Genomic DNA, 21,105 nt, shown 5'->3' on the forward strand with positions numbered 1-21,105 from the left:
TCCTGGTGACTCCTGGAGCTGATCAACCATCCCCACGGAGGCGGTCTGTGTCCTCCCAACCCCCCCTTTTTGAGGCTTCCCGTCGGACACGCTGCGAGGAGAGGAGCAGACGGCTGTCCACCCCCCGCGAGCTGGGCCGCTGACCGACAGAGAGCAGCGTGCCGTGCCGCGCAGTGCCAGGTATCATGACGCACCTACAAAAAACACACTTCCCCGGACTTCTCTCTTTCTCCCTGGGAGTCTGCCATGTGACTGTGCCCACGCTGTTAGGGGTCGACTTTCACCGGCTGCCCCAGCCATATGAGACCCGTGCGTCATCCAGCCCGGTTTGTCATCTGCGTCCCGTTTTTTCACGTTGTTGTCAGTGTTTGATGATGTCATTATTTCTTTCAGATGCTCCTCTGCTGCTGCTGCCGCCGCCGCCGCTGCGTCGCATCTCTCAAAGTGGGAACACTCGCTCCGCAAACGTGCGCACCCACGCCTCACTAACTTGGACCTCTGCCTCTGTTCGTGGCGAGATTTGAACCTCTGCCGACTGCCAACGATATGTGACATGTGACATCGCAAGACGGACTCCAGAGCCCAGAAGTGTCACCGAACTATCAGCAGATCAACTTTTCCCACCGCGGATGAAGATTTGTCGCGGACGCGGAGCTGGAATTAACCGGAGAGCGCGCGCACCTCTGTGTCATTTCACCTGGACTTATTTCAAGAGAGGCACCCGAAGCGAGGCGCGATGCGCAGCTCCCCTGCCCGCCGCCGCTGCTGACGCACACGGGGAGCGAAATTGGATTGTAAAGTATGAGGAGTCGTTCCTGAGGACAGAGGCGCTGCTCTCCGCGGCTGTATGGAGAAGGGCAGCCCGAGGATGACGGGCGGAACCCGGGAGACGCCGGTCAACTCCTCCCCGGCGGTGGCGGCCAACGCGGAGGGCGAGGAGATCGAGGTTTTAGAGAGCACCGACGTGCTCCCCGTGGCCCCGGAGGACGTGAGTCTCCACACAATTACAAAGTGCCCACATGAACACACTGTCTCACCTTTCCACATTTTTTTTTTTTGTATTTATTTTTACAATTACGCAGCTTCATCCCCCCTTTGCTCTGGAGGAAATCCAGGCAGTGCTTCTGAGTTTACGAGGCAGGCTATCAGGATGAGCCTTGAATCTAAATTATGACATAACTCAGAAGTTTTACAGTGAAACCAGAGGAGGTTTAAAAATCCTGAGTATCACAGTACAACACAGCATCCTTTCTAGGAATATCCGCACACACACACACACCACTCTTGCTCCATGTTGGGTTGGGTGCCTCAACCTACTTTAAGAGACCCCTCACACATAATGATCCACACTTTTCTACCTTATTATCTTTTGCTGCGGCTCATTGACCGCAATGATCAGATAATAACAGCATGTGAGAGCAGCAATTAAGGCAAATGCTGCCTGGAGATCGAAAGAAACTCTCCTCTTGTCCCGAGACAGGTGCTCTTCTCCGCTCCGGCACCTGTTTTCTGATCTGTTTTTTGAGTGTCCACCTTCTTCTTCCTCTTCATCTTCATCTTCCTCCTCTCGCTCACTCCTTCACTTGCTTTTCTTTTTCTCTCTCTCCTTGTCTCAGCAATGGAAGTCTCTGTTTGACAAGGTATGTAAGTGCAACACACAGTGGCTTGAATGTCTCACCGTTCATGTACTATCTTGCATGTCTCACTCATCGTGGAGCAGTTTTGTCTCAAAGGTTCTTGTGTGTGTGTGTGAACTGCAGGTGACCTCTGACATAATCTCTGTTTATCGGACTGAAGTGACACAGATGTGCTGAGCAGATTAGACGCTGCATCGTCCCACGTAAAGGTCATGAAATATGGGGAAGATTTTGGATGAGTTGCAATGCACTGTGGCACCATATGCATCACTGGGAACAGGGAAACCAGATAAAGTTACTTTTAATGTGACAAAGGTCAATAATTAGCGCCTTAGCGTAATGCATACCCGTGAGTCACCTTCGATTGGCGTGATTTTGACAAATTTTGTCCATGTATCATGACCTTGACATCGCAATTGTGCCGTAACACCTGCTTTATCACTAAAATGGATGTGACTTAAAGCTGCACTGGGAAGTCTTGCACATTGGTAGCGAGAGGCATCTGTGAGAAAAATGTTAACTTCCACGCTTATGAATCTCGTGTCATGATGTTTAACTTCACACAAGTTGCTTATGTTTGCCATCCCCGCTGATCCGCGCTGCTTAAAGCATCCCCAAATATTCCAAGCTGTCAAACGAAGCTGTTTCCCAAATGGTCACTCCCCGATGTCTGTAGTTTTTTTTTTGTAATCACTGATTTATCAAATTTGCTTCCAAAACATACCCTGCTCCAGATTTTTATTTGGCCAAATGAGGTGAAACTACCAGGTCTCAGCTGGTGGAGATGGCAAAGTCTTCTCTCTTTCAGCTCCAGATAGATTAGATAAATGTATTTTTAGATCAAAATCTTGCCTGGTGCAGCTTTAAATCCTTTCCCTGCTGGGTGACAATCGTCGCATAACATGTAACCAGGCCGCGGCTTTGTCCAGACAAACTCTCGCCGAGGAGTGTGGGCACACTGTGGCTGTGGGCGTGTCGCCCGCTGACATTGACCCTGATAATGCAATTAGGGTGATACATAATCCTAGCTGCATTGATCTATCAGTCAGCCCGCGCTTGTAAGAAACACATGCAACCGTGCACACACACACGCACACACCCACACACACACACACACACACAGAGTGACACACACAACATTGATATAGCCAAGAAACCCCAGGAGAAGAGAAACACAGACTGGCTGATCATGCAAGCAGCCGGTTGGACTGACAGACGGCAAACGGGCCCCTGCTCTCATACAAACACACGCACACACACGCACACACACACGCACACGCACACACACACACACGCACACACACACACACAAGCAGGGGGGCCCCAGGGTGGGCAGGTGCTGCGGCATCCCCACAGAGTAGTGGCTGTGCGTTTAGAAGTGTGTGTGTGTGTGCATGTCTGTGTGTGTGTGTGTGTGTGTGTGTGTGTGTGTGTGTGTGTGTGTGTGCGTGTGTGCAGGGGGTGAGCAGCGATGTATTTAGGGGCTGAGCCAGAGGCTCGTGTCAGGCTCACTCTTTCAGGGAGAGACTGAGGTCCCCTGGGATTACGGTTTGCGAAAGGCTCGCTGGGGTGTGTGGGTGTGTGTCTGTGTGTATGTATTAGTGATGAAGCATATTCTATGGACCAGTATTAAGTGGGCCTCCCAATCCACTGTCTTTATGCATGCGGAAAAGCTTTGAATGTCCTCAAGTGGACGTTGGTCTCAAAATGGGTTCTGTTTGTCCAAATGGTGAGGTCGCTGCCCGGTCTGGTCGCAACAAATGTCCTTTCACTCTTTTATCCTACTTCCCCTTCTTCCTCCTGACAAAGACTTGCTCCATTTGTCAAGGGGCTGACCTTGGAGACCCCCAGCTTCTGGTAAGCGACCAAGGAAGAGAAATGATGGGCCAATAAAGACAAGAAAAACAAGGATTTTAAACCAGTCTGGCGCTGGGTCCCTGCATGAGAGACAAAAGACAAAGTCTGCTTGAAAACACAGCAACGTCTGGGCTTTTATATACCTAAAGATACACACTACGACTGAGTGTGTTATTTAGCTTTCAGGCCCAACAGATCCTCAGATGATGCCATATCCACTGCCCTCCACTCAGTCTTCAAGCACCCGGAGAGCGAGAACAGCTTACCCTCCTCAGAACTTCCCACAAAACACAATTGAATCAGTGGGTATAATTTATTCGATTAGGTAGAATGTCCCATTGAGTGTAACTCATTGACAAAATAAGATGTCTAGAGATGAAGACGATGATGCATCTCTTGTGGTAATCAATTCTGGCATCTCTGCCTTGTCAAATGCAGAGCACAGTCATTTCTGCCCTTCCCATCAGGGATGTTTACACAGCAGAGAAAAGACAGGATCATATTCTCTCCCTCGTCTAATTTTTTTTTTGTCTGAGCTACTTACCGTCGGAGTCTTTAAAGCAGTTTGCGCCTTCCCCATCATATCATTTTTACCGCCTCCCATGTTAACTCAGTTGATACAGCTATCACTTTCTAGGTCTCTTACCATCAGGGGCGGGAATCAAAGTGCTGCGTCGCTCAGTTCGCCGTTCCCCTCGCCCCTCTCTCCCCCGTGTCCCCGGAGAGGATTTTGTTGCTGTATAAGTGCTTTACTCCTCTGCGTGCAGGAAGAACCTAGAATGCCTTGATTCGTGTTTGTCCATCGCCTGAAACAAACATGAGGACTGAACACAGACAGAGGCGACGTGTAATGAAGCAGAGAAAGATGCTGTTAGGCGGATGGCAGCTGCACTGCACTCTTTCTCTTACATTCAAAGTGTCCCAGCCTCTATCTGTCCTCCAGACACACATACACCAATCTGCAAAGACTGCGGCCACAGTAGCCTGATTACACACAATGTGCATCATCCAAAAGAAGACAGAGAGCTTGTTCTGAAGTCTCTGTCCTGTGCTGACTGATATGCACACTCACCACTGTCACTTTTTTTTCAAGGCTTTCGGGGGATTTGAGGATGAACCGGAGTTTGGGTCCAGGATTTATCTGATAAACCATATTATGCCTGTTTAGATGGCACCCCAAAGAGAACAAACACGTATGTTTTTTCTACTCCTGGGAAGGCACATCAGATGAATTTCCTTGTGTCTGAAGGAGCTGAAAATGAAATGTTTTACATTTCTCGTGCTGTGTAAAAGCTTTCTGTCTGTAGCACAGGGAGCGATTTTGTAATATGTGGACTCTAAAGCGCAACACCTACAGCACAGACACACAAGTCTTAATTTCAGGGGACTGGAAACATCCTAGTGCTTGTAAAACCTGAGATTGGAAGTCCCCAGGTGTACATTCTGGAAACCTGGCAGAATGTAAAGTAGATGGAGCGCATCAACTGTCCGATAGAAACATGTTTTTTTTTGTACACTTAAATGGCTCCTCGCTGCGGCCTCTCGGCAGGAATGGATCGAAGACTAGACCACTTCAGCTATCACTGAACAGCGTCATTTCTTTGATTCTGGTCTTTTTGTCTGTGGGTGAGAGAAACCACTATCCGTGCCCACAGTTGCCATTGTGTTGACAGGCTACTCCCAACGGCATGTTGAAATGCCCCAGGCACACGCCTGCAGGAGCTTAGTGATAAACTCTTTCACATGGCTGCATACTTTCCATGGAAGTGTTTCCCCCCCTTAATTTCTTGCTTGGTGGCATAGAAAAGCCTCTGAATACAAGTTATGATCTCCAAACCGCTCACTGTAACCGCACAAATAAAAGTCTTTTAGATCTTTCAGGAATGTTGTCTAGCCAGAGGGACTTACTGAGCCCATACTTTTGTACTAAAAACACTGTAACAGCCACGCGGAGCGTGAATGATGATCAACCCATCACTTCTTAACTTAATGACAGTGATGTCTGTTGTTTGAATAGCCCAGCTAGTGTCATTAATTAAAACAAGCAGGAATTCAATGATGGGGAAGCCACCTGTTCCCGGTGGGACTCGTGTTCCCCAGAGTTTCTGTCGTGCCTTTCAATGAGCTTGTTAGTTAGACATTCAGTGGCCATGAGAGAAAAGAAGGGTCATTATTTAAAGTAGCTTTGTCTGGCAGTGCCGTCTCGCCTCATCGCATGGCACAGCTGGCACCTTTCTCAGTGTCGCTCTCCTTTCTTTTAAGTGCTCTTCAGATGAATGGACCACCACCCAGGTAACTGGCACTTAATGGATAAGCCAACTGGGAGCCCTCAGCTGCGTCTACCAGTGCATGCAGGGGTAGCATGTCTCGCCACGCCCTGTCAGTTTTAGCTACACTGTAAGCAAATGGAGGTTTAGACACTGAGATCATAGCAGTGGTCACTGCAATTACTGATGATAATGAACAGTTATACTATATGCAGCTGTTAAAGATATGATATCTAACATCTCTACATGAAACGACTGCACCTTTGTTATATAGTTTGTTGAGTTGTTACATTATTCTTTCCAACACTGCAGAGAACTTTGTAAGGCCTACTTTTATGAGGTACTGCTGCATTTTATTTGGTCACCTCTTTCTAATTTCCAAGAGTCAACCAACCAGTGTGAAGAGTCTCGAGCCCTGCTTTTTATGGATTATGAAATTTTAGGAAAATATTCCCTGTTAACACACTTTTTGCACCTTTTTCCTCTCAAAAATTAATAGTTCAATGTCAGTTGGACTCTTCCCTTGTTTTTTTCCTCTATACTGTGTAGATTCCTGGGTCGCGTTATCTATACATCTATACAACTGATGTGCTTACAAACCTAACTGCCATTGACAGATACGCAGATGGCGAGGTCACAGTCTGCTGACCTGCTCATCTGACACTGCTGCGGTGATTGACACCGGCTGAGTCTTGGAGGTAACCCAACGACAGACAGTTCTGCGGTGATGCTGAACTGTGTCGTCTCGATTGGGGATCGTAAAAAAAAAAAAAGTAGCGGCAGACTGCCTGCCCCGCCCCATCCTATTAAAAAAGCTCCCGGGCTGCGTGCTGATGAAATAACAGACAGAGCCTCAAAACATTTTCATTGAAAGATTTAATCAGAGCTCATCTTTCCCTGCTTCTCTGCCTCTCCCCCTGCTCGGCTCTAAATAGATTTCCTTAATGAAAGACACATTTCCAGTTGGCAGAGTGTGAAAACAGTCCCTGCTTTTATGCCGAGGTAAAAATAGCTGCCTGTCGATCTGTAAATGGGAGAAAGAAGATGTGCCAGTTTACCCGTAATTGGCTACAGTGTGCCGACTCATGGCAGCGGTGTCATGAAATCGAAGTGTCTCTTTTGATGGTTGAGCGGCTCAGTGATCTAGCAACCTCCATCTGCTTTGTGCGTGTGTGTCCCTCCGTACAGTATATTTGTACCCACCAGACCTAAAAATGTAAATCCATTACTAGAGGTCAAGGGAGGGCAGTCGCGTGACAGCCCATGACCCCCGCTGAGAATGTGTGTGTGTGTGTGTGTGTGTGTGTGTGGTTGCTGCCTTTGAGGACCAGTGTCAGTGTGTGTTTGGATGGGCCTCCCGCGCACATTACATATTAGCCCTGATTTATTTGCTTTCTACCTTTTCTTTTTCATCTCCCTCTCACGTCACTCTGTCTCTCATCTTTTTGTTCTGAAGTTGGATTTCTCATCAGAGTTAAGTGGGCGACGCTGCCGATGTGAAGAGGGCAGGGTATCAGTCGATGCTTTCATCTCACCTCTTTTCATTAGCCCCATATACAGTTTTTCAGTAGCTCTGTGTACAGCACTTGTTTTCATAAATTTTATCATAGCAGCAGACGAACTGAAGGAGATGAGCGCAAAAACATCACATTAAGGTTTGATTAAGCATGGTGTGTTTTTCATTGAGCTTGCTTGTTGAGTATTGTTATGCTTCAGTCGAACAGTTAAACTAATTTGTTGCCTTAAAGAAGGCACTATGTTACTTTTTTGAACCTATATTCTTCAACTGTAGGACCTCGATACGGGCAGTTGGCTCTTTTTCATCCCACCTCACCAAAGCTCAAAATATACTCAATGCCTGTTTTTTCTGTAATGCTCACGCGTACGAATGTAAACATATGACTCTTTAGTATGTCTAGAAACTCTTGTTCGGTAGGTTTAAGACTTGATCCGTAAAGGCCTCACATTGCCAGATAATCTGGGCCGAACAATAGTACCAACCAAGGTCCCAGACCAAGTTTTTCCTCAAATTGAAGAGAATTAGGATTAAATTGGCCTTAGCTCTTGCACACAGCTATACTTTGTATCGAGAGCTCTGTTGCTGTTGCATGGTGCACCTTTAATGTTTTTGTCTGTGTCAAAGAGGTTGTGAACAGGATTTGTTGAGCCCACCCACACTGGGGATGTATACCATCCACATTTTGACCGACACAGTATGCTGGCAACGGTACCTTTTCAGTATTTCACTCTCTTATTATGAAAATTGTAATTTCAGTTGTAATAAATATGTCCCAGTATTTCAGAGTGTTGGCTGACATGAATAGAAGTGCTTTGCTAATGTCAATCAAGACAGCGACTGAAGGCCATCTCTTTCCAGTATCACCACCAGTTAGTTAATTCAAGTGGAATTCAAGCATTTCCATGTGGTATTATTGTTGCCACTGCTGTCACAAAGACAACCGGATTGTTTCCTTTTTCCTCAGAGTAGCAACAACACAGGACAGACATTTTTCAAACACTGTACAGATTGTAAATCTCACTGAGACTGTGATTGTGATTTTAGGCTGGATAAATACATTTGATTGATTTGAATTGAATTGATGTGAAAGCTGATAGAAATAGTGACCGGCTGCCTGCCCGACTGGATCGGCACTCAGCCTTCCTTATTTTTCCCGGGAGATTTCTTGCCCAGTGTCAGACAAAATAACATAGTGTTAAGTTTATCAGGAACCAGTCTTAACCGCAGACTTTTGTTACTTTTGTTACACTGCCATTACGCATTGCAATCAACATTCACATCTTAATGATGTGTTAAAACAAGAGAATTGCCTGTTGCCAATTTAATTACATAAAGATGAGGCAATTGTCAGTGCCTCATTTGTTTCGTCGTCCACAGAGGCCTCAAGTTCGTGGTGTGCTAACATCTGCTGCGGCTGCTGCAGGGAACTTGGCTTTCTTGCTATCTAACACTGAAGTCTTCACCTTTCAGATGTGTTTTTTGTTAGACCAGGTGGGTCCTCAGGTTAGACGTGTTGCTGTCGTCAGCAGTGCATTTCACATTAGAAATATTCTCTGTAACAAGTTCTAAAAAAAAAAGCCCCCCCCTTCCTCGCAGCTGCTTTCTGCTCACCATTATCCAGACTCGCTGCAGGGGTGATGTAGTGTCAAGCTCTCTCTGTGTTTGTCTGTAAATCCAGTCACAATCGTCTTCATTACACTCACCTAAATGCGCTCTCGGGCACTGAAATTTGGTGTGGATCAATTTTGGGTAAATCCCTCTCAGGTTGTAATGACCTAATTCAGTCGATATCCAACCTCTTAATTCGTTCTAAATCAAAAACATATTTCCATCCCATCAAACCATTAAACTAAACTGAAAGTAGAAGTCATTTGAGTCATCGTGTCTGAAGTCAAGTCAAGTCACTTATCAATCAACCAACTTCTAGTGTCCTATTTCAGTCTATCACTGATCCTGCGGGGATCAAAGACACTGTGCAGGTCCATTCATTCCTGATGGCTGAAACTGTAATACCTCCCCACAGGTTATAGTTACGGAGCTGTTGACTGAGTGATGTGCTGGCCCTGACCCATCACACGAACACCTGGAGGCTTGTGTGTGTGTGTGTGTGTGTGTGTGTGTGAGTGAGATAGACTTGTAGGCCTTCCCCTTTCTCGTGCAGCTCAGAGGATCTGGGGACCTGTGGAAAATGGAAAATGTCTGTTCTTTGTCACAGAGGTTAGAGACGCCACAGGAATGTCCACCGAGTAAGATCTCCAAGAAACATGCATAGTTTGGGACACATTCCTGTGCCTTAGACTGTACGGACCCCACGGTGAAGCCTGGCAGGTGCACTCTTGACACAGGTACAGTAACCCTGTGTTTGCTGTGAACACGTGTTTGTGCGCGCGTGTGCTCGAGTTAACTGACTTCTGCCTCTTCAGTCAGGCGCTGCCCATTAGGGAATGTTCCACGGCGAGCGTACGACTCAGCCAACTCTTTCTTTCCCCTCTGTTCTACATTTGGAAGAAAAGTTTAGTCTGTCCCGAGACAGATGGCAACATTGACGACCACCACAAACAAAAGCTGACAACCGCCAGCGCAGATGTTTACGCCTGCGTGCTGGATTTATGATGCCAGCTACACTTTTTTTTTTTTCTTTTGGGATTTGAACTCTAAATCGTTCGCCGGCTCTCAGATCACTTTGTCTCGCTATGTGCGCAGCTGTCCGCGAAGCGCTGCTCAAACAAACCGCCTCGGCAGCATCTCCCTGTTTATGCCGCCTTCTCCTCCTCTCCCTAGAGAATCTGCACTGAAGTCATGGCAGGCCGCGGTGCAGACGAGATAATGTGAGACACTCATAATTCAAAGGTAATGGCATTTTTCGCTGCTTCATACGCGCCCACGCTAAACCTGTAGTCAGAGCACTGAGGTTGCGGTTCACAGCCACTGCTCTCTCTGGAGTCACCCTTCTCATTTTCTCAGAACTTTCTTTGTTTTTGGAGCATTTGTTGTCATTTTTTTAATAACAAAATCTGACATCAGACACAACCCCAATGCTTATTCTCCTCCTGCAGCCCTCCCTTCTCTGGTTTGTGTTTACATGACGACTTCCAAGAGGCTTTGAGTTTTCCCCCGCAACCAGCAAAGCAGTGTCTGCTTACTTGACACCTCACGTACAGGAATAAAAACAGTTTCCGCTTGTCATGAAGTGGGTGGGGTCCCAGTCGGCTTTCCCTCTGTGATAGACTGTAATAAACACATTAACATCTCCGACAGCAGTCTTTCTCTCCGCAGCCCTGCATCAGACTCCTCTTTTTTGACAAGCACCGCAAGATTGCCCAAATAAATTAAGCACAAGGGTGGCATCGCACTGACTCTGTGGATGTCCCAGTTTCAAGATCAGAGCGCCTAAAGAAAGGGAGCAGGAACGGCACTGTTTATATTCACAGAGTATAGTCACGTCTGTGTGAATAATCAGCTGAAAGTGATTTAAAGTAACATCATTTCATGTGATGTTCAAGTGCACTTATTTTAGTGTAAGTAAGTACAAGCTGCAGTGATAAACAGACAGAAAACCTGTATATATATTCAAAGTGGCTTTTTTCTTTTCACTTAGCGACTACAAGAGCCTCGGTAAACACACAACAGAAACACCAGATATGTCAAGAGTACAATTCAAATATTCCAAAATATAAGAATAAAAATGGAACTTTACAACTAAAATTGTAAGATACTGACAGTGAAGTAGTGACTAGAATTGCATGCTATGGAGTGCATACCTCGGGCAGAAAATCACCTCGGCACTATATTCCCAAATTGGCAGCCATCAGTCTCGGATGCTGCCTTCGGCCTTGCACCAGCTCTCTCATCATTCACATCGCTGTGTTCGCCGGAAGTTCCTGGTGGCCCGATAGGACAAAGTCGGCTCCCTTTGCTATTCTCCTCCTGATGCTTTTGGCCACAATAAATGCCAATCAATACCCTCGGCCCTCCCTACCTGAATGTCTTCACCGAAAAAACATCTAAATATCTTGGAGCAAATAACAGTCCACCCTCCATCTTGTGGGGACTTTAACCAAAAGTTAATGGTGGTCCATCCTGGGCTGACACCCGTCCTCTGTCGTCCCCCGACCTGAATTGAAGGATCTGTGCTGTGATCACACCGGTTATGTCCATATATTGATTGTGCCTAACACTTATAAAATACTGAGTTGATTTAGGTGATAATTCGATTACTATTATTTCAGGACATGCACTGCAAATATCATTTGTGCCTTTTCAGCTTGACCTGCCGAGTTTTGTAGGACAAAGGTTAGGTACGCAGGGGTTTTGGCCTGACAAATAAAAGCATTCTCTGATGCCCCTGGCTGTTTCGCTGTTGTCATGGCAACCTGGTGCGGCCCAGCCCAGCAGGCTCAGCAGATGCCCAAGGTGAGCGACAGTGCTTAGCTTTCACCCAGATCTCCGTTCCCTGTCCTGTCCCCTCCGTGTCGTCTTACAGGGCATCGCTGCCAAAGCCTGCCAGCAGGGCCGAAGTGCTGAAGTGGCGAAGTGTGACAAGGAGAAACCATACAACACACACACAAACACACAGACACAGACACACTCACACACACACACACACACACACACACACAGAGACCAAAAAGTATAGCCTTTTACTTCCTAATGTGATCCTGTGAGTCTGGCTTTGTAGCAGTTTTGTTTGTGACTACTGGTGTGTTTTCATGAGGAGGTAGAGAGATTGGACTTTACAACATTCAGTTAAAAACACTTGGCCAGATGTGCTGTTTATGCCAAAATAGATAAATCAAATAAGGTCACAAATGGAGTCTGTTCCACTGACAATGATATGTAGTTGCGTGTACCATGAATATTCTGTGATTCCTTTTGTCTTCAGCATATTCATGGCTGACATCATGCATGTCTTTTTATAGACGGATTATTCTGTCTGTTGTTTTGATCACAATAAGAGATTAATCTCTGTTGTCTTTAGATATGATACAGAAATGTCTTTGTGCAGAGATTACGTGAGTGAAGAGGTAGTAAATCACTGAAGTATATCATCACAGGCCTTTTGGGTTTAGCCGGAATATCCTGTGACACTTGCTAATTTCATGGCTGAGAAGGTGGAAATTCATGTAAATTGGGTGTCAGGGTATTGAAAATGAAAACTGAGGGCCAGACATCTCACCTTCGAAGTAACAATGCACCGATTTAACTTTTTCTGTAGTATCTGCCAATAATGAATCTGGATCGGATAGAAGTGTTCTTTTATTCCCCCATTTTTAAATCTGTCTACCTCAGTGTGGGGAACTTGTTTTAATTATTATTTTTAAAAATTGGTTATATACTTTTGGGCAATTTTTTGCCTGGACTAGACAGCTGAGACAGACAGGAAATGGAGGAGACACAGTGGTATGACTGGAATTGAACTGGTGATGCTGCGGGGGACAGGTGGCCGTGTGGTATGTGCACTGACCACTCCGCTACCAAGTCACTCCCATTTTAATCATTTTTCACGTAAATTTAAATGAGGTCAAAGATTGCTTTGGTACTAAAAACAGAGTCAATGGTCTAGTAAGTGGAGCCAAAACTTTAAAATGCTAACCGTATGTGACATGGATCGGTAGGGCTGGGGCATCTCTGCTTCAAAGTAGACCTACATAACATTAGAGAAAAACTGCAATGTGGGATAACTGTTTAATTGTTGTTTGATTTGACTCGCAATAAATAAAAAATATTGAAGTGCGAGCTTGGGCTTCAACTGATCGGCCAAATGCTGAATGATGCATTGCTTTTGTGTCCAGGGCCCCATCCTCATCCACATCCATCCAGGTCTAATGTTGTCATGCTGCGAGTTTATCGTGCATGTGCAATTCGCAATGAGGATGAAAATACCAAATTTCTAAATATTGTTTCAAATGTGCTGTTGGAGACCTTTTGAGGCAGGTTTTGCATCTGCGTCTGTGCTCAACTTTGTCTGAAAATGAGTCAGGAAAGCTCAGATGCTCTCAGAGCCACAGGAGATTCTGGGCAGCATTAATGCCACTTCACTTGCACAGCACGTACCTCAGACCCTTGGAGAGCTGTGATTATCATTTTGTGCCATTGGGCTGAAAAAAATGATTTTATTGCACCAAATTGTGTTTTTTTGTTGTTGTTTTTTTTTTTTTCGAGAACCTCCCCACTAGCTGTTGAATTCCCAGTTGATGTGCTTTCGCTGTTGCCCTACTGTCTTAAATACTGATGGTACCTGTTAGGATAGCTTGGTGCGAGAACTGCAGATGAAGGAATCTATCCTCCTTTTACAAGAGTAACTCTGGAAGGTTGTCGGTGTGTCAGTCTGTCCCTAATTCTGTGTTTTTATGTGATCATGGTGCCTCCTAATGTGGCTTTAATGATCACATCCCAGTGTGTCCTTGAAGGATTTTGTGTGCAGTCTCGCATGTATTTACAGCTGTCTGCTTGGAATTGGATTACCCGAACTGCATGTTAGTGCAAAGTGTGAAAACAGGGCCATGGAGAGCCTCTAGGCCGTCCTGTCCAGTGACAACATTATCAACCTGACAGTGTTGCTGTGTCTAATAGAAATCTTCTCAGAGTTTCAGGAGCAGACATGGCGGGGGGGCAGGGGGGAGTCTTATCTTTGACGCTGTGTTTACCGCAGCCACAGTTGCAGATATAGCGGCTCATCAGGGTGCCTGTCAGGAATCCGGCACTGACGGTGTCATTATGATAAGAATTATCTCCTTCAGGGGAACAGCTGCCATGGTTGTGATAACTTACGGTCCCATTACAGGTGGAATAAAGATCCCTTTTCTATTTGTCACTCCTTCAGCAGGGCTTTCCCTAAATAATCCTTGCTTTTTTTTAATTGGGTGCACGTAACTGTGATTAATGTGGGTACAATTCCATATCTTTTTATGTTTGGCACTGAAGTGGTGATTCTGTAGTAAAGGTCTATAGCAGTTAGGGGTATGTGTGTTTGTGTTTGCCTGCGTACTAATGAATCAGCTCTTTTTGTTTTCTGTCTGTCGGTCTGGTATTTTTTGTCCAAACAGTGGCACCAGGGTCCACAGTTCATTTCATTATATTGGCTGTCACTGCAGATCTCATTATTTTGAGTCTCTTCGTCCTGTGAGTTGTAAAGATATCGGCTCAGAGACTCTGCTCCAATTAATCACACAGAGAAGGATGGAAGAAGTAGCAAGCAATTTCACGTCCTCTGCCTCTTGAGCGGTCTTTTCTTTGGAACTTTCTGAAGACACAAGTCTGTTTCCGAGACTTCCTGGAGTCTTGTCATCACCACAAGGAACTCACTGCCCCCAGCCGAGAGAAAGCGACAACTGGGAACTGCCCATTGTTCTGACAGACCATTAATACGAAACCCCAATTGTCCCAGAAATGTCCCACCGGACTGAAAGCCCACTCGTCCGAATACCTGTTATCCCAAAAAAAGCCCACTGCTCTGAATGCCCAATGTACTACAAATTCACACTCTCCTTGTAGCTTTCTCGCTATTTTGGATGTGTTGGACAGGACAAAATCCAGGTGGCCGTGGTAATCTATTTAGGTGACCTTTGCTGTAAAAAGTAGGGCTGGGTAGCGTTAAAACATTTTTTGACACTGGAACCGATACTGATACCTGGACTTCAATAGCATTTTCTGAACGATTTATGAAATCTGTTTCAACAAAACAGTACACACACACATGGGGGGCTCCATTTTACCTGCCTGTATCAGATGACAAGACATTTTTCAATACTTGAAAGTATCAAGGTAATTGTAATGGTGCGCTCCACAATGTTAAGGCACCAACACTTCGTCTTCATTAGATTTATGAAAAGATCAAAATTTGGGCTAAAAGAAGTAGTAAAGTTAAGTAAATAGTATGGCATATATTGTTATATGATATATACCAATATCAGGATGTCCGATGAATGGGCTTTGGATTCCTTTTGGACATTTTTCAGACTATCTGGGATTCTGAATAATGAGGCATCGGAGCATGGCACAGCGCCTTACAGAGTTTTGTTACCTCAGTACAGATCTAAACTTGCAGATTCCACCTGTTGGCAGTCTGTATGCTTAACTAAAACTATCCAGCCGCTGGTATCTACATATTTAGCATGTAGATACGACAGTGGTAGCAATTTTCTCGTCTAACTCTGCGAGAAAGTAAGTGAGCGTGTCTCTCAAAAATGCTGAATTATTCATTAAAAAATCAGGTATAGAAACAGAAACTTGTGATTTATTTCTGATGATTTCATGCCTTTTCTGGAAGTTTCTTCTCCAAACCCAGTAGTGAAGAACTCCTGTCTCGCCTTAAAAAGGAAAGTGGAGTTGGTCATAGAGAGAGCTGGACTGTTTCTCGCTCGCTGACCTCTGAGGATTATGGGAATAGGATTATGATGTAGAGGGTGCCTAAGTGGGGTTTTCTGCCACCGCCAAGGACCAGTAGACAGCTGACTGACTGACCGCCTGATTGTAACCGATTAGTAAAAGTTCTTACTTGCAGAATTGCCCCCAAACAGCCCAGGAGGTGAAATGTTGGTGGCGGCAGAAGGCGTTTGTCCCTCACACTGCTATAATATGTCCTTTTCAACCCCAGAGCCTTGTCCTTCTGGTAGGGGAGGGGCTGTTGTTAAAGATTGACAGACAATTTGAAGGCTCCCACCCGACCCAGATGGCAACCTTGAAAATGTTTCCGACAGTCCCTCCTGCTCCCTCCTCCTCACCCCCAGCCTCACTCAGCTCTCCCTTTTTTAATTCCTTTTCTTCTTGAGATTTGAGGGAAATAAGTCGGGGGGCCTCCCCTCGGGGCATCCCAAGCCTCCGGTCCATTCGCCAGCTATTAGAGATCATAAATCTCGAGGGTGAATGGAACCGCTGCCATCAGTGGTGCAGGGTTTTGATGGCGTTGTGGCGGGGGGTTGACCTCAGGGCAGGCCTGGAGCAGAAGAAGGGGCTGAATGGGAGAGGAAGGCAGCCCGGGGACGGCTCCTTAAACAAATGTTTCTCCCGTCTTTTTTGTTCCCCTTCTTATGCTGCGAAGAGCTGCTGAATGTGTCAGGCAGTGAAGGGATGTTTGATGGAGGGTTTGGCCCGGCGGTAATGAGAGGTTCTCACCTCGTTGTAAATGGGAGGTTTGAGGGGAAAAGGTCACCAATCTCCATCTTTGTCTCCGCGCTGACCTGCCTCTGCCCTATGCTTGAGTGACACAGATACTCCACCTCAGCGTTGTGTGTGTGTATGTGTGTGTTTAACAAGGACTTTTGACTTTTGTTTATTTCTCGGCAAACAGGGCTCAGATTTGTGTCTCAGTGAGAGTGACATTAATAGCCGGCTTTCCCTTCCTCATGGGGGCTGGCATGTCCTCCGTCTTGAGTCCTGTTTGAGCGTGTTTCTGTTTGTGTTTTTCATTGTCTTCACACATGCTTCTCTCCAGTGTGAAAGCTTTCACGAGTAGTGACAGGGGGTAAAGTGTTTATTTGAACACATGCTTGAGAGCCTGCTGAGGGCCGTTCGACTGTCTGCAGCAATCCCCTCTGCTTCTGTAGACACCCTGGGGGCAGTACAGCTCTCCCACTCATTTAGTCTGTCTCTCCCAACCCCTTTAAACTATCAACCCGTCTGTCTTGCTCCATCTCGGCTCCTGTCACACAAACTCAAACTGCGTCCGTACAGAATTTCCAAAACACATGTTTTTCTCAGTTTTGTCCCCTTATTTACTCTTAGATGTCTGGTTCTAAATTGAGATTCTCTTTTGAGAAACCAACTGCACTGAGGCCCCAAAATGAATGCTTTACCCAGCGTTACCGGACAAGTCCTCTGTATGTGAAATGAATAACTCAATGTGTGAAAAATTGTTTAACTGGGAAAACAGCGACCCACTGCATAGCCAATAGAGTAAAGCCTTTGTACACCTTAAAGAAGTCAGTGAGTCCACTGCTATACTTTGATTATATGACAAAACAGGGACAAATGACGTGTATACTTTTCTGTTTTCTACTCTGGGTGACTGCATGATTGTGGTCAAGTAATCTGGTGGACTGCAGGAAGTCACAAGCTTCATGTACGCCATGATTACTCTGCAACTTTTCATCTCAGCCAAGACAAAAAACTCTTACAAAATAATATTTCTTGCATTTCTGCTGCCCCGGATTCGAGTCCCAGCCCGGGGCCAATTCCTGTCTGTCACTCTCTCTCATCTTGTTTCCTGTTGTCTCTTGAACTGTTCTGTCAATAAAGCCATATAAAGGCCAAAAAAATACTTAAAAAAAAAAACGAAAGAAAGAAACGTTAACTGCAGACATTTTTATCCTTATGAATAGACTGTTAAGTTTTCACTCAATTAATATGAAAAATGTGTACTCTATATGGTGTGGCTCTTTTCTTTTTACCTTTATTTGATCATGATTCATGGTAGTGAAAGCTTGACATACCTGCAGGTTTATAGTACTCCTACAGTAACGGTAAAATAATCTGCTCTGGCCACCTTTTTTTCCCCCAATGCTGAGCAGTGTCAGACCTGGACGGATTACATGTTGACTTGACCTGTTCACACAGAAGGCAAAAATACAGGCTTATCTCAAGTCACTGCGACTGTCGCCTTTTGCCTCCATGAAGCCAACAGCTTGCGGTGCTAGAATCCAGAACCGACAGTCTTCCTATGCCTGATACGGCAGCATCTGTCCAATGAAAGCCCTGATGATTTTCTGATTGCACCTTTCTTTTTTCTGCAGAGTCTCAAGTGCTTCTCTGCTTGGGATAGCACGAAACCTGCAGGGGAATACTGTTTTAAACTGTAGGGACCGAGTTTGCAAAAGGGGAATGGCTGTGTGCAGTAACAGTGCAATGAAGTGTGCGTGTTAATGAATGCTCAGGGCTGAGACAGAGAACAGGGATGGGGAGTGGGCGTGCAGTCCTCTCCTGTAGTGATGGGTAATAGATCTCAGTGGCTGTCTGCGGAGCGAGCTGCTGCGATACATTGGGAATTAGTAAAGATGTCAGTGAACATGCTGCTGTTTGATCAAGCGCATTGATAGCGCGCTGCCTAGAAACATTTAATTTGTAAGGTGGTACCAGTCCTTAGGTCTTTGTGGTGATATGGGAAAAGGTTCTCTGATGCTTTCTCTAAAAAGAGTTTGCTTAAGGCATTTTTTTTTTCATTCCACCTTAATTAGTCAGGCAAGATGAGGAGGGCGGCAGTACTGTTCATAACAACGGGCAGGCTGGTTTGCCGGGAAAAGAAAGGTTGCACATTTCACACCTTCAGCAGAAACTAATATAACATGAGCCTTGCAGAGACCCGCTGAACACAAATTGCATGACATATCAGCTCTTCAGACACCTTTCAAAAGTGTCCGCGATAAAGAAAAAAACCACAGCATGCACCTGAAATAAAGTGGACAGAGCCGTCAAATAGCAGCTTTGATATCCCTGAAAGCTTTGAGGGAACGAGACAATGATCACTATCTTGGTTAAATCGCCTGCCGTGCGCAGACGGACTACAATGATGACTCTGAGATCTATGTTTCTGATCTAGCTGATCCAAGGTTTCATTTATAAGATCTAAAGTGGATTCTTCCACTGACACCATTGTGCCCTGAAGGATTAACCTTGATAAAAGCACCTTGTTCAGTTACGATTTCCTTCTTCGGTCTAAAGAACTTAAGAGTGTTTATGTACTTGATGGTGAACAGCGATGTGAAACGGCTCCTGAGGTCTGAAAGAAATGTGCCTTCGGGGGATCAGAATTTGCAGATGAAATGAGTGTGAAGCTGCTTCAATCTTGGTATATAGTGTGTGTGTGTGTTTTATATGCGTCAGGTCCAGCAGGGGTCACATATCCAGGGATTTAAAGTAATACTATCCACAAGTCAGACCCCATTCTATGTGGGTGTGTACATGCACATGTACCCACTGAAGACATCTTCACACCGACCAACGTTGCCTGGTTACAAGCCAGTTGGCAAGGAAACGGTGACGGCCCATGCTAATTTGTGATGGCCTCAGACGAGTGTGTGTGTGTGTGTGTGTGTGTGTGTGTGTGTGTGTGTGTGTGTGTGTGTGTGTGTGTGTGTGTGTGTGTGTGATGAATGCGGGCTTCTAATCTGTCAAGCAAGACAGGTGACCCAGCGCTCCGTTGATTATCCCAGACAGACTAAAACGTCAGTCATCCCCACAGCCACCGTGCAACAGATTTCTGTGTGATAGAAAACCAATTCAGGTCTGTCTGAAATCCATCCAATGGGCAATTTAGGTGACTCACCTATAAAATATAATTTGGGAACCAAAGTGTACCAAAATGTGGCTGTTGGACAGAGTTATATGGAATTCTGAAATCTGTATTTTTATCATCTAAGTTTGGTTCCAACAGAATTAAATTCTTTCAGCATCATTTGCTATTGTGTGTTTTACACCACAGGGCTGAAATGAAAAGAAAGCTAGATTTGTTCTTTACACAGAAAAGCAGAACAGTGCAACAGATGCATGATCTGAAGATTCATTTCGGTCCCTGAATACGGTTCTGCGTGAAGTCAGGGTTATCTCTTTTTTTGGTGAAGAAAACAGGAGAGAGGAAAAGGAATGGGAGCAGATAGAGTACATTAGACTGCATGTGAGAGAAAGCAATTACCTGTGGCAATCTTCGTGCGTTTCCCATCACAGAGGACAGGAGAGTGGTGGGGAGAGGGGCGAATGGAAATGAAAGAAGAGAGATGAGAAGAAAGGACAAGGAAAAGAAAGTAGAAGAAGAGTGAGGAGACACACACTGTAGCCGTCAGGGCCTGCCAGTCAGTTTTGTCTGTAGCTGCTGATAAGACTTATCTGAGTGAATATAGCTCCACAAGTAATGCCATGCACTTGAAAAATTAAATTTTTGGGCCCGATACTGGGACGCCAACTCGGTGTGTCTTGCATGTCCAGGTAGGAGCAGCTGCTCTGCTGAGAGAACTTAAGCCTCGCTGCAGGGAGGAGGCGGATTAGATTCCTATTTCTCCAAGCTTTCCAACGTGCATTCACATACTTTTCCCAACATGAGTCAGGCTAAAAATAGAAATTACACATAGGTATGATTTGTGATGAAACAAAATCATACCAGCATTGTCTGGCCTGTTTCCTTGTAAACTCACCAATCACCACCAGCTATTAAAGAAAAAGGATGTACCTTGGCTTCTTTGGCCTGTGTCTCCTCCTCAACCCCAGTGATGCACTGCCTGCCGCGTTGTTCGTCTGTGTCTCCTTGTTTAGTTTTCCGAGTGAGACAAGCAGACCGGAGGTTCAATCTGTTTCATGGAATGTCGCAAATCCTGCTGTTATGCTACATCTATTTACCCAGCATTGTTGGCTGGCGGTGGGTGTCACATTCCAACCTTGATGTCACTCCAGTGTTTAAGGCTTGAACCTGAAATGTAGGTCTGCTAAGACTTAATGCCGAGATTGTTTTTAATATCTAGTCCCTGGGGATGAATTTGAACGTAAGCTTTTTCGGGATTTATCAAACAGCTGGACTTCCAGACTGCTTGGAAGAAAGACTTGTACCATGCATTGCACCTCAATTATATGTATAACCGTATATCTGTCATGCAGAACACCTGCTATTGTACCACTTCCCCTTCCTTCCCAGCCTTTCTATTTAAACATGACAAACAACACTTCATAATCATCACCTGCTCATGATCAGTCCCCATCTTTTCTTCTCACTTCCTCTTCCCGTGTCTCTCACACTTCAAAGCACAGCGGATTCGTTCTGCTCCCTGTCCTCCAATAATCATCTCCTCGCACAATAAGCCAGGGAAATAACAAGTTCAAGTGTGCAGCCTGCGCAACACTTGCC

At 45.4% G+C, this 21,105-nt stretch overlaps 1 protein-coding gene across 2 annotated transcripts in view; it reads left to right on the forward strand.

The window, feature by feature from the left end:
- The window catches only part of rhbdl3 (rhomboid, veinlet-like 3 (Drosophila)), a 60,841-nt gene continuing 39,736 nt past the window's right edge, over positions 1–21,105 (forward strand). Inside the window, exons 1-3 of one of the 2 annotated variants that reach the window (XM_037098775.1) lie at positions 1–180; positions 394–988; positions 1,617–1,640. In XM_037098775.1, the coding sequence (XP_036954670.1) occupies positions 848–988; positions 1,617–1,640 (165 nt within the window). In that variant the 5' untranslated portion in view covers positions 1–180; positions 394–847. The remainder of the gene's footprint in view (positions 181–393; positions 989–1,616; positions 1,641–21,105) is intronic. The other variant, XM_037098854.1, reaches the window with a different exon arrangement.

Source organism: Acanthopagrus latus, chromosome 1, assembly GCF_904848185.1.
Source record: "Acanthopagrus latus isolate v.2019 chromosome 1, fAcaLat1.1, whole genome shotgun sequence".
Classification (NCBI taxonomy): Eukaryota; Metazoa; Chordata; class Actinopteri; order Spariformes; family Sparidae; genus Acanthopagrus; species Acanthopagrus latus.